Source organism: Babylonia areolata, chromosome 2 (genome assembly GCF_041734735.1).
Source record: "Babylonia areolata isolate BAREFJ2019XMU chromosome 2, ASM4173473v1, whole genome shotgun sequence".
NCBI lineage: Eukaryota > Metazoa > Mollusca > Gastropoda > Neogastropoda > Buccinidae > Babylonia > Babylonia areolata.
Genome location: NC_134877.1, coordinates 40,934,269 through 40,947,666, shown reverse-complemented (window position 1 = coordinate 40,947,666; position 13,398 = coordinate 40,934,269). Strand labels below are relative to the sequence as shown.

The following is a 13,398-nucleotide window of genomic DNA, read 5'->3' as shown; positions in this document are numbered from 1 at the left end:
CCACCCACCCAGCTCCCCACCAATCCCCATCCCCCCAGCATCCCCGGAACCAGCAAACTGTACCACAAGTGACTCAAACAACAGGCAAAGCCCCCTTATAATCTACAGAATCTTTATTATGATTAAGGCGGTAGAGAACGGTAAGAAGAAGAAGAATACTGTATGCGCATCCCACAAAAAAGGAAAAAGAGACAGATATTGAAGGCAACATAAAAAATGCTGTGAGGCCTTGGCGGACAACCTGCCAGTCCCTACACTCATAGACATATATAGTGTATCTAGATGTAAACATATGTCTCAGTGCTTACACTAATACTTCTACAACTACTATCCAGATGTAAACATATATATATATATATAAATATGTATATATATGTACCAACACCACTATTACTATTACTTAATCACATAAATCACTAAACATACTCCTTTTTTTCTCAAGGCCTGACTAAGCGCACAGGATTACGCTGCTGGTCGGGCATCTGCTTAGCATATGTGGTGTTGTGTATGTATTATTAGGTTAAGGTGATCTAATTCCGACCAATTTTTTATGGGTCTAAACCCGACTGCTTTACACAGTCACCTTCTTCCCATGACAAGCAATGCTGATTAGTTCATGGCAGCAGCCTGGGAAATCCTTGTTCAGTTTATCAATGGAATAAACCAATCATTTTGACCAATGTGAACATCACGGGAAACCGATGGTGATGTATAGTGGCGCGAAAAACACCCCATGTGTGTGCGACTTACTTGACGACAGTTTTAACGCCAAATCACTGTGTCAATGCACGATTGCATTACATTTCAGCTGGTTTCAAGGCTATTTTTGTCCAAGCAGTGACAGACAAAATTGGTCGAGGTTAGATCCATTGTTTTAATTGGTGGATCTAATTCTGAGCAGTTCAGATGTAATGTGGACTTTATTCTGTGTGTGTGTGTGTGTGTGTGTGTGTGTGTGTGTGTTTTGTTTCCAGTGAATATATCCTCTTTCTTGGCTATATACATATATATATATATATATTTGTACATATATATTTTTATATTTTGGTATAGGGATGATACACACACACACACACACATGTACGTGTGTGTGTGTGTGTGTGTGTGTGTGAGTGTGTGTGCGCGCGTGTGTGTGTGTATGTGTGTGTGATCCCTATACAAGTTCTTACACACTGCACAACACACAAACACACGCGCAGGCGCACACACAAACACGCACATTTACAACAGGGGAGTGGAACAACCTGCCTGATATCACGTCAACTGGCTTCAGGTAAATGGTTCAGAGCCAACACCAGTTGACCCACTCCTGTGCGGAACCCAAACTAACCCCCTCCCTGTTGCAGTTACAGTCAATTTCAGTCCCAGCATAGTCCATAATTATCCAGATACAGGTTCACATATTCAGAACTCTGGTCAGCATTAGATCAACATGGTCGGGTTTTGTTCAGGCTGGTCTTAACGGCTTCTGAAGAACTAAAATCAGGACACAGAAACATGACAGAGATTCTACAATCACAGACAAACTGCAAACCAAACTGATATGCTGTCAGTTGACAGTAATGCCTTGAGAACCAAATTAAGTGACCAAATCGGTCAGGTTTAGATCCACCCGGTTGGATTTAGATCAAACACACCAAAGTTTTTTAACGGCTTCTGCAGAATAATAATAATAATGGTATTTATATAGTGCTGAATCTTGTGCATAGACAAATCTAAGCGCTTTCGCACCAGTCATTCTCACGCATGCATAACTGGAGAAACTGAAGCCAAGGAAGAGGCAGGGAAGGGAGGCTATTTTGGGAAGAGGTGGGTTTTCAAGGTCAGACTTGAAAGAGCTGAGTGTGGAAACTTGACGAAGCGAAAGAGGAAGTTCATTCCAATTGCAAGGTCCAGAGACAGAGAAAGAACGCCGGCCAACAGTCGAGAGTTTGAATCTGGGTATGCGTAAATTGAGTGGATCCGAAGCTGATCGTAGTGAGCGTGATGGAGTGTAGAGGTGAAGGCAGTCTGAACTGGAAAGAGGGATGGATGGCAGAACGAAAAACAGCACTTAGAAACACGACGGGCGTTGTATTCGATCACAGACATTCTGACAAAAGCAACTGACTGTGCGAATCAAATAGGTATGCTGTTAGTCTACAGTAATTCGTTGAGAACCAAAGCATGTGACTGAACCGGTCGGAATTTGATCACTTTACCCTATGGATTTGTCCGAACGCAGTTGGGTAACTGAACTGTTATCAGCTGGCGTCACTTCCACATTGTCCACGTCATAGTGTGCATATGTCCATTAAATTTTTTAGATGTCTTTATGACAAAATAATGTTGTGCCACACACACAAAAAAGGATGACAAATAACATTATAAAATAAAATCCACCAACTTTGCTTGAACAGGCTTATCACGCTTGTTTACTTTGCGTAAACCGGAAGCGAAGTTCGTACGCATTCGTGGTGACCGCCACGAGACTATAAAGGGGAAGTAATTCTGAAGAGCTGAATAGACCTGAAGAGCTGCTTTGCTGCGGTCATTGCTCGTGACAGTCACATGACAGAAGGCATAATCAAGATGGCGAGCAAAGGTGGAGCGATGGATATGCGGTCTCTTAATGGACCTCTCAGTGATGCAGCAGCGAGGAAAACACACAAATTGGCAGTATCAAGAGACTACATTTCACAACCAAGAATAAGTAAGTTTTTGAACCGTGTTTTTAGTGTATATTTTTCGTGAAAACCCAGTCCCCACAACGTTTTGTCGTCTGCCAAAAGCCATTGATGATGATCCGTCTCAGAATCGGGTGGCCACATTACAGCCAAATAAAAACACCAGCAATATTAACAAAGTATCGCTTATATGAAATGTAGTTGTTTATTTAAAAAAAAATTGAACTCAATGTATTTTGCTTGTGAGAAAATTACTGAAGTATGCCCGTGAATGGCTTCAACGTTACTTCGTGGCATCGTCGTGTCGATGGTCATGAGTGCATAAATTGCCGGGGAGCAGGTGATGGCACCTGACTTAGCCGATGACATTGGCAGGGGATTTGGGTTTTTCAACCAAACGTACGAATGAGATATTACTGATTTTTCATGAGAGTATCATTAAACCTAATTATTTCTTTGAAAAATATTTTTAATGGAAAAAAGAATGGAAAAAAACGAAAAAAATTGCCTGTGGGCTTCGTTAATGTTGACTCTTCTGAAGTTACGATAGCGATAGAAGTCATGTGAGACAGTTCTGGATTTTATTTTCGATAGTGTATATGATCCTAATAATACATTTTTTGGATACAATCATGTGAATCGTTCCACAGCATTTTATAGTGTAAGAATGAAACTTTCTTCTTTCTTTTTCTTTCTTTTTTTCAAATCTAGAGCAGTAGATGAAACGGTCTTTTCTTCACTATATGTTTGCTCACTCAGTAGTTTTCCTTGTGCTATTATGATTCAGTAACTGTGAAAAATGTGTGTTACTCTCGTTCATCACACTGATAAATTAAAACAGTAAACAGTTTGAACAAAATAATGTGCTTTTGATATTCATTGCTTTTTATGTTTCACAGTGGTAATTCAGGTAACTCATTTTTGCACTGTAAATCTTCACTACACTGTAAAAGAAAGAAAAAAAGATTACATTGTCTGTTGCTGTTAAAGTTCAACAAGCTGATTATCAGTTCTAAAAGTGGAAAAGTACTTGAATTGAAAAGTTGTTTTTGATGGGAAAATGTTTTCAGTTGTAAATTATGCAGTACTTTATGATTTTGATTGATCAATTTTGACGCATCAGTATAGATTTTATAGAATTTCAATAAACATGTATTATATCTTTTTTATAAAATCTCATGATTTTGTTACAAAAGCCAGTTTTAATGTTTTCATTACAAGTTCTCGGTGCTATTATATGTAGATCATATACATATAAAGATATATGAACTCTTTTATATCAATTTATCATGATTGTTTCAGCTTACAAGACCGTATCCGGTGTAAATGGACCTTTGGTTATTCTGGATGACGTCAAGGTAATGATTTAACATCTCTGATTTAATAAATAAATATGTATATTATTTATCTTTTATTTTCTTTGTCTAATTTCTTTGAAAATCATGTGTATTTGCAGAACACTAGATGGTATAATATTAGAATAACACACACAATGTATGAATGAATGAATACATGCATTCCATGGAATAAAAATTGCTGGTGTTTTGCCTGCTTGCTTGGAGTTCAAACAAACAAGATTACAACTTACTTTTGAATAAAACAGTATTTGGTCACCACAATCAACATTATTTAAGGTAAAGTTGTTTTTTAAAAGAAAAAAAGAAAAGAAAGCTTCATCACACACAGACTTCCTTTTCTTCTTTTTCCTTACTGGGAATACCTTTATTAGGTTGAAGATTAGTTCAGACTTCAGGGAGTACGTGGTGTTGCCATGAAATGGCCCATTTGTGGTTGACTTGGCCTTGAGCAACATGATTTGATTTGATTTGGTGTTCCCACAGGCAGAAGTAGGTGAAAAAAGTGCTCAGAAGTCCTAGGTTGTTTTATAGGGATGTCTTGTCATACTCCATAATATTAATAGCAGATTGTTTCTTTAACAATGGATTTTTGAAACTTTCCTTGATTGAATATGAAACATTTTTTTAAATTCTCAATGTAACCTATCTTGATTTTTTTTCCTGGACCAGTTATATGTTTGAATGATGTGATAATGTAAATTTTATGCTTGGAAGATGCTTGAAATGAGTTTGTAAATTTGGTTTAATTAACAGTTTCCCAAGTTTGCTGAGATTGTCAACTTGACATTGGCTGATGGCAGTAAGCGCAGTGGGCAAGTGCTGGAAGTCAGTGGATCCAAAGCTGTTGTACAGGTATAGTATGAAATACCTGTGAAATGACACTGAGTGTAGTGTGTGTGTGTTTCTGGTCATGTATGAATGTAAGCGCTAAGTATAAATGCAAGTTTATGTTTGTAAAACTTTGTAGTTTTTACTTTTGTATACATGGATGATCCATCAGTTTAGCTGATTACTGGACCATGCTGAATATTGATTAAGCACAATGAAGAGCATAAGAATAAGATGCAATTTCAAAATATTTGTCAGTATTGTAATTTACATATAGACTAAGAGGGCTGTATGCATAAAGCCTGTGTTGAGGAGTAATGTGGACAGGCTGGCTCAAATACAGTTAGGAGCTAACGCTGAAGTGGAGTATATTAATTTACTTATAATACTCTGGTCAACAGACAGTGTACCACAGCAAGAGACAATGTATTTCAGTTTTCACTTTTCTTTTCAAGCAATATAAGGTATTTCACTTACTCAGGAGGGCATGATTTAGTTTGATATATTATAAAAACTGCAAAGAAAGAGAATTTTGAAGTTTGTTTAATGTCTGTTTTACAATTCATTGTGGTAACTTTTGAGATAACTGGTCTTCAGGTGTTTGAGGGGACCTCCGGTATTGATGCCAAGCACACAACATGCGAATTCACTGGAGACATTTTGAGAATGCCCACTTCAGAAGACATGTTGGGTAAGTGTCTGCAGTAATCTGAGTTACTTGACATAAAAGTGATAAATTGTGCAAACTGCTGCAGATTCTCTTAGACCACAGCTGTTGATGTGCTGATACCTGAGTCTATATCAGTGGTGATCTGTTTTTTGGTCATCCTGGCAGATTGATTGGTCCCATGCAAGTAGACAGATCACCATCAGCTGTCTGTATACCACAGCTGAGCTGTTCCAAGTGGTCAGTTGTGATGTATTATGTCTGTTGGGGTCAAACTTTCCCATTTACAGTGTGTATGATACAACAATTTTTCAGTCTTAGTTTTTTGTGTGCAGGTCGTGTCTTCAACGGGTCAGGCAAACCCATTGACAAGGGGCCTCCAGTGCTGGCTGAAGATTACCTAGACATTCAAGGTACAGTAGATGAAAACAGTTGGATGGAAATGTAGTACATTGTATTTCATGTATTGTATCAGTTGTTTACTTGACAATTGTTCCTTGAGAAAGTCTGACTGTGCTGTCTTGTAACATGTGAAAGGTTTATTTTCTGCAGTTCAGTCTGTAACACTATGACTATGGAAGTTGTTTTCTTTTCTTCAGCCAACCCTCTTGTTCTTATTGCATGTTTTCAAATATGATATCAGTCTTGAACTTGTATTTTGTATGTTGTCAGCCCGATTGAAATGATTTTCTCCTCTCAGTGGTATTTAATATATCTGTGCTCAGGTCAGCCCATCAACCCGTGGTCACGTATCTACCCGGAAGAGATGATTCAGACTGGTATCTCAGCCATCGACACCATGAACAGCATTGCCCGCGGTCAGAAAATCCCCATCTTCTCAGCTGCTGGTTTGCCACACAATGAGGTAATGTGTTTTTGCTTCATGCAGAACAGAGCAAACCATAACCAACAACAATATTATAAAAAATATACAAGAGAAGGGGAAGGGTAAAGTGGGAGATGGAGGGAGAAGGATTAGCCTTGAATTTGTAATTGTCACAGAAGATTATACAATGACTGTTACTTTATCATTGAGAATTATGACAGTGGCACATTGTCTCAGTTCCCCTCCATCCCATTCTTTCTCTTTTTTTTTTCTTTTTTTTGTTGTTGTTGTTGTTCACAGTACTAAAAACTGATCTTTTGATGTCATATAGTGTCTTTGTTAAATGTTGTAACTCGGCCTATAGGTGTTCTGTCAGGCAAAATTTGCAACTCATTCTAATAGCTACTGCTTATTGAGATGAGTCCATTACCTAGTTGTTCCGTCTTCACCAGCCTTTTTATGCATCTGGGTTTTCATTGCAGGGTTATGTGTAATTTTCATGATTTTCCTCTTTTTTATGAGTTGAGAAAAAGATAGGTGTACTTCTGATATAGTGTATTTCTTGAAAGTGAGACATTTTTAAAATGACAAATTCTGATATGAAGGGAAGAAGAATAAAATATTTTTACATTTTGTTTTGACATGTTCCCGAGTGTAATTCCTTGTTGCCTGTGTTGTTTTCAGATTGCTGCTCAGATCTGTCGCCAGGGTGGTCTGGTGAAGCTTCCTGGCAAGAGTGTTCTGGATGATCATGAAGACAACTTTGCTATTGTCTTTGCTGCCATGGGTGTAAGTCCCATTGTCTCTTGAAGTCCCATTGTCTGTTTATTTCTCTCCACTTAGTTCTCCCTCTCCTTTAGCATCTGTCTACCTGATCGCTCTCAGTTTTTTTTCTCTGATCACTAGTCTCTGTTGCTATTTCTGTTGCTATTTATCTCTCTCTCTCCCTTCTATCTGTTTCTGTTTTGATTTTTTTTCTCTTGTTTCTTTGTTTTTTCTGGTAAAATAAAGAAAGTCAATGTTTATACTTTCCTAGTTTTAAATATCTTCCCATGTACAAATATTGTTAGCTTTGCATCATGGTTTTGTCATTCAGTGAGTTTAAGCTGACATTTATTGTGCACTGTAATGCATGGATTTTTAGCTGATGTACTTAAAAGACTGGAGCAGGTTTTCAGTTGGGAAAAAAACAACAGTAACTGAAGCAGTTGTTTGTGTGTTTCAGGTGAACATGGAAATTGCCCGATTCTTCAAGCAGGACTTCGAGGAGAATGGTTCCATGGAAAACGTGTGCCTCTTCCTGAACTTGGCCAACGATCCAACGTAAGCTATTACTGCTGAAAGACTGAGACTTTAATAAAATTATTTAAATCAAGTAACTGTTCTCCTTTGAAAACTTTCAAGTTGCAAGTTATCACACAATCTTGAAAGCTATCTGTGGTGTGTTTTGGGGGATTAGGGTGTTTGTGTGTGTGTGTGTGTGTTTGGTTTGTGTGTGTGTGTGTTGTTGATTTTTAGCTGCTTCCTGTGCTTGAAATCTAAAACATTGAGTTATTATTTTGATTTTGCATGATTCAGACAAATTATACAAAACTATAACATAATGGAATTCCATCTTTTATGTAAAGATTGTCTTGTCTTGCCTTCCTGCTAGACATGGATTACCATTTGAGTTACCTGTTTTGCAGCATTGAGCGTATCATCACACCTCGCATTGCTCTGACAACAGCTGAGTACATGGCCTACCAGTGTGAGAAACACGTGCTGGTTATTTTGACAGACATGAGCTCATACGCTGAGGCCTTGAGAGAGGTACGGGGTATTTTTGTCTGCTTGCTTGTTTTACTTGCAATACTGTTTTCAGGCAGATCTAGTTCAACAAATGAATTCTGATTAATTGTGAACTTGGATGTCATCAGATGATTGAGCACTAGGGAAAAGGAGATTTGGGTGTGTCTCTTTGTTTGCATTTCTGTTATTTAACCAAACTGTTAACAGACGGATCAATTTGCGATAAATGTCAGCAGATTTTGACCAGAACTGGATAAACAATGATTTAAACAAAAAAAATTTTAAGGGGTGTTTGCAGTATTTTTTTCTTTTGATTGATAAATTGCCAACAGAAAAAATATGTGGAGGTTTATTTGTACAATTTTATTAGAATCTATAACTTTTCATCGCATTTGGTTTCAGTGACTTACCATTGGTGCTTATTACTGCTTTATATCACATTTAGTTTAAATGGCCAACTTATTCTGCTTATTAATGCCTGGGTTGTGATTCAGGTATCGGCTGCTAGAGAGGAGGTGCCTGGTCGCCGTGGTTTCCCAGGTTACATGTACACCGATTTGGCCACCATCTATGAACGTGCTGGGCGTGTGGAAGGACGCAATGGCTCGATTACGCAAATTCCTATTCTCACCATGCCTAACGATGGTTGGTTCTTTTCACGTCTTGCCATTAGACATTTTGAGCTTTTCGTAGTATTGGATTTTTGTCTGTATTTTCAGTGGTTGTGTCTTTTATAACACATAATTATAGAACCACACAGTTTCTCTGATGTAGGGAGACATTAGAGATAGCAGATTCTATATTAATGTAATGTTTAGGGAAATGTTTTCCTCTTTGATATTAAACATAGTGTTTAGTAAATGTTTTCTCCTTTTACACTGTTCATTCATCTGCCAAAGTACTTTAAAACTATATAGTCATGGTTTGTACTTCGTTCACTTCAAAGTTAGAATGCTTTTATTTTTTACAGAATATTTTGCTGCTTTTTTTTATAGAGAATATTGCCTTTTTGTGGAGGTTGACAGATATTATTTGAACAGTGCTTTTCATTTAAAAAAAAAAAGGAATTCAGCTGGTATGTTTTGGATGAGGTTTGAAGAAATTGGTTTTATCATAAAAACTCCGTTTAATTACACATACTTAACCGTGACCCAACTAGTGCAGACTCCGGCAGGGGTCTGACATTCCTGTCCTGTGCAAACTACTATCCGCCTATGCGGAGCAGATTTTTTTTTTCCGATTTAGGCACAGTTACATTTGAAAGATAACGGCCCTAAGCGATTTAATACATGGAAGAATACTGATGGATGCTGCTGTTATTATGCCTTGGTTTTTATGTTGCTGTATAACATGCTTGACCCTTGTTGCAAAATTGTAAGTGAGGCAGTTCATGGAAGATTTCATTTTTTTAAATTCTTTTATAGACATCACCCATCCCATCCCTGATCTGACGGGATACATCACAGAGGGCCAGATCTATGTGGACCGCCAACTTCACAACAGACAGGTATGATGTGTAATCTCTCACTTTGTTTTCTGCAAAAAAAAAATAATGTCAAGAGACGTCACAAATAGCTTTACATGAAATTAGATTTTCTGAAGTCATAGTTTTTAGTTTGTTTTTTATGGTGAAATTGTTTTGTTTTGTTTTTTATCTCAAAGGTCATCTCAATTATTTGCATAAATTTCTCTACCACTTTTCTTTTTTTTTAAGAATTTTTATGCATTTTTTTGTTGTTGTTTTTCCACCTCCCTATTGCTGTGCATGCTTCTTTTTTCTGTTTTTCCACCTCCCTATTGTTGTGCATGCTTTTTTCTGTTTTTCCACTTCCCTATTGCTGTGAGACTGACAGTGTTGGCTGTAATGTGTCTCCTAAATTTCTAATACTGTGATGGTGCTTTCCAGATCTACCCACCGATCAACGTACTGCCCTCTCTGTCACGTCTGATGAAGTCAGCTATTGGTGAGGGAATGACGCGTGAAGATCATTCCGATGTCTCCAACCAGCTGGTAAGACTGAGTACAAAACAAACTGTATTTGCTTTTGAAAGCGAATGTTTTGGATATTGATTGATTATTTCAGTGATAATATGTTTTCCATAATCTGTTGGGATGCAAATTCTGACATCATATGTTTTGTCTTCGAGGTCATCTAGAGAAACACGAGATCTATCATTGTCAAACAAAAATGCAGCAATGTTCACACTACTACTTCTTCATTCGTGGGCTGCAACTCCCACGTTCACTTGTATGTACATGAGTGAGCTTTTATGTGCATGACTGTTTTTACCCTACCATACAGGCAGTCATACTCAGTTTTCGGGGTGTGTGCATGCTCGATATGTTCTTGTTTCCATAACCCACCGAACACTGACGTGGACTGCGGGATCTTTAACGTGCGTATTTGATCTTCTGCTTGAATATACACACGAAGGGTATTCAGGCACAAGCAGGTCTGCACATACGTTGACCTGGGAGATCGGAAAAATCTCCACCCCTTACCCACCAGGTGCTGTTTTGGAGATTCAAAATACAACTTTGGATAGTTTGCTTGAAATGCACTGTCTTTAACAAATGTCATTGGTTGGTTTTGTTTACAGCGAGCAGGGACTTTGTTGTTGTTGTTTTGTTTCAGTAATGAATGCTGTTCAATATTGGTAATTAAATGACAGTGTATGTCTTATTTGTTGTTGTTTTATCTAGTATTCTCACTAGTGTTTGCTTTTAATTTGGTAATACTTCGAATTGAACAAATTGATAATGACAAACTAGTGGGCATGCAGTGTGTCAGCAAAAATGCATCACATTGTCAGACTTCATTACATGCCTAAACAAAAAACTTGTGATGTTTTCAGTATGCTTGCTACGCCATCGGCAAAGATGTGCAGGCCATGAAGGCTGTGGTGGGAGAAGAAGCCTTGACGCCTGAAGATCTGCTGTACTTGGAGTTCTTGACCAAGTTCGAGAAGAACTTCATCTCTCAAGGTATTTCCATTTAGCCATCACAATCAGTTTATGGTTGTTCAGGTCCTGTTTTTATGATGGTCACCAAACAAAATACTCCACATTGGTTGTTGTTTATTTTTGGTAGGGAGTTTGGAAAGAAACCAGGTGGTATAAAATGATATAAGTAATTTTGTGAAACAGATTTGCTGATAAGATTATTCTGTCTTTGAGAAGAACTCATTGGACAGTATGGTAATTTTTGCCAAGGATACAGCTCTGCAGTTTTGCTCCTTAAATAAAGTCTCCTAGTTTGTGCTTGAACTTACAAATATGAAATTCTCTGAAATGATTATTGGTTTTAATTTGCGTAGTTTGAATTCACAACCAATTGCCCAAACTTGCAAATATAAAACTCTCAGAAATAATTGTTGGTTTTAAGTTGCGTAGTTTGAATTTACAATCAAAATGAGGAGTCAGCTCACAATGATAGTTTGAATTCACAACCAAATTGTGTTTTCAGGTCACTACGAGAACAGAACTATCTTTGAGTCCCTGGACATTGGCTGGCAGTTGCTGCGAATCTTCCCTAAGGAGATGTTGAAGCGTATTCCCCAGTCCACCCTGGCCAAGTACTACCCCCGTGATGCCCACCGCGCACAGACAGCTGCAGCTGCTGGAGGGGCTGCTGCCAAAGAGACCACCGCTCTGTGAGGCATGTCTTAGGCACCCTGGACCTGTCAGACTGTTACTATCAGTTCACACTCTTCAGTAGGTCAGTGACTCTTTCAGCATCACTCAGTGACATCATTTTGAGCCGTGACAAAAAGTAGGTTTAAGGATCTGATTTTAGGAATGAAACATGAATCTTGGAAATTAATTTCAACTAGTACACTGTAGGAGTGTGTGTGTAGACTTCTAGCTTTCAGGAGGAGGGTCATTGTTTTGTTTCCCCCCACCACCAAATGTTTGACATTCCAAATTATATTGTCATTTTTTGACAATAACTTAATAAAAGTAAGGCATTTATCATTATGTTCTGTTGCAACATTGCAATATTTCTGCTTTGTATATCCAAGTAGGTTAAATATTCTGTAACTTTTCAGTACATGAGTGAGTGTTGCCTGTATTCATTGGTGTGGAATATTCATTGAGACGTATCAGTGATTTACATCTTTTTTCTTCTGTTTTCTTTTCTACTGTCTCAAGCCTTTAGCATAAAGTATTCTTTTCTTAAACAGTAGCAATTTGTAGTTATTCCTGTGTGTAGTATGGCTAGAAGTTATTCATTAGTATTAGCACATCACTGATTGTTGTCCCATGTTACAAGAACCTTTCAGTCATGTCAATTTCACATTTTCGTATGGAAAAAGTGCTGCCTTCCAAAGTTGGATTTTGGCGTTGTGTTCAACACAGTGGGTTTTTGTATGTGTTTAATTTCATGGTTTCTGATGATGGGTTTTAACTTTCGTTTTGCAAAACAGCCTGTGATCTTTGTGTATTTAAGTGACTGTATGAATGAAACCCTTGTTCTTGTTCTTGTCAAAGTTATCAGTAGCACATGCAGTTTGATGAGAGAACATTTCAGCCAGTTATAATACCACCTATAGCATATGTATATTCTAAAAAAAAAAAAAGAAAAAAAAAAGCTTTTAGTGAATGTCAGCAAATCTTAAATTTCTTCATCCCTGGCCCTTATTGTGTGATAGGGGGTTCTAGTCTGAATAAAACCAGAAATTCATCAGTCCAGTAAAGAGGTAAATGCAGATAATGTTGATTGACTTGTCACCTGACCATTAGTTAGAAATGGAAGGAATGAATGGTGATGGACCGGTGTGATAGTGGGTGATTTTGTCAAGTGTGCAGCAAGTTGTGACTGTACTTGATACTTGTGCTGTGTTTTTATTAGCCAGAATTTGAACAGTAGTGGTCAACCCTCATATTGTAGATAGAACAGGGAGAAAAATGTGACATGTTTGTTTTCTTTGCTGTTCACTGAGTGTAGAAATTGAAAGTGTACAAACACTGACATGTGGAATAAAAGTATTCAAAATCAAAATTTGAAGTGAATTGATGACTGCTTTCTCCTGGCACACACACACACATTTTTACATAAAAAAACATGTGTCATATTGTTTGTTGCATTAAACCATAACACTTCATATGCAAGAGTAAACCTAAAGCATTAATAGAACCTTAAAAACAATTGAAATTTGGGCAGGATAATCAGCAGTGCCTCAAGTGCCAATAACACAGTTTACAAATTTCATGCATGTCATGACAGTCCCATACAAAATAGCAGTTTTGTGGTTCTTCAA

General features: G+C 37.6%; 1 protein-coding gene across 1 annotated transcript; it reads left to right on the top strand.

Moving 5' to 3' along the window:
• The first annotated feature begins 2,523 nt into the window (after nucleotides 1–2,523).
• Nucleotides 2,524–13,139, top strand: LOC143301369 (V-type proton ATPase subunit B). Its single transcript, XM_076615615.1, has 14 exons — nucleotides 2,524–2,692; nucleotides 3,969–4,024; nucleotides 4,778–4,876; nucleotides 5,450–5,543; nucleotides 5,855–5,932; nucleotides 6,245–6,384; nucleotides 7,030–7,134; nucleotides 7,571–7,668; nucleotides 8,034–8,157; nucleotides 8,631–8,781; nucleotides 9,561–9,643; nucleotides 10,043–10,147; nucleotides 10,993–11,122; nucleotides 11,604–13,139. The coding sequence occupies exons 1-14, from the start codon at nucleotides 2,551–2,553 to the stop codon at nucleotides 11,792–11,794; spliced, it is 1,596 nt and encodes a 531-aa protein (XP_076471730.1). The 5' UTR covers nucleotides 2,524–2,550; the 3' UTR covers nucleotides 11,795–13,139.
• Nucleotides 13,140–13,398: the final 259 nt, after the last annotated feature.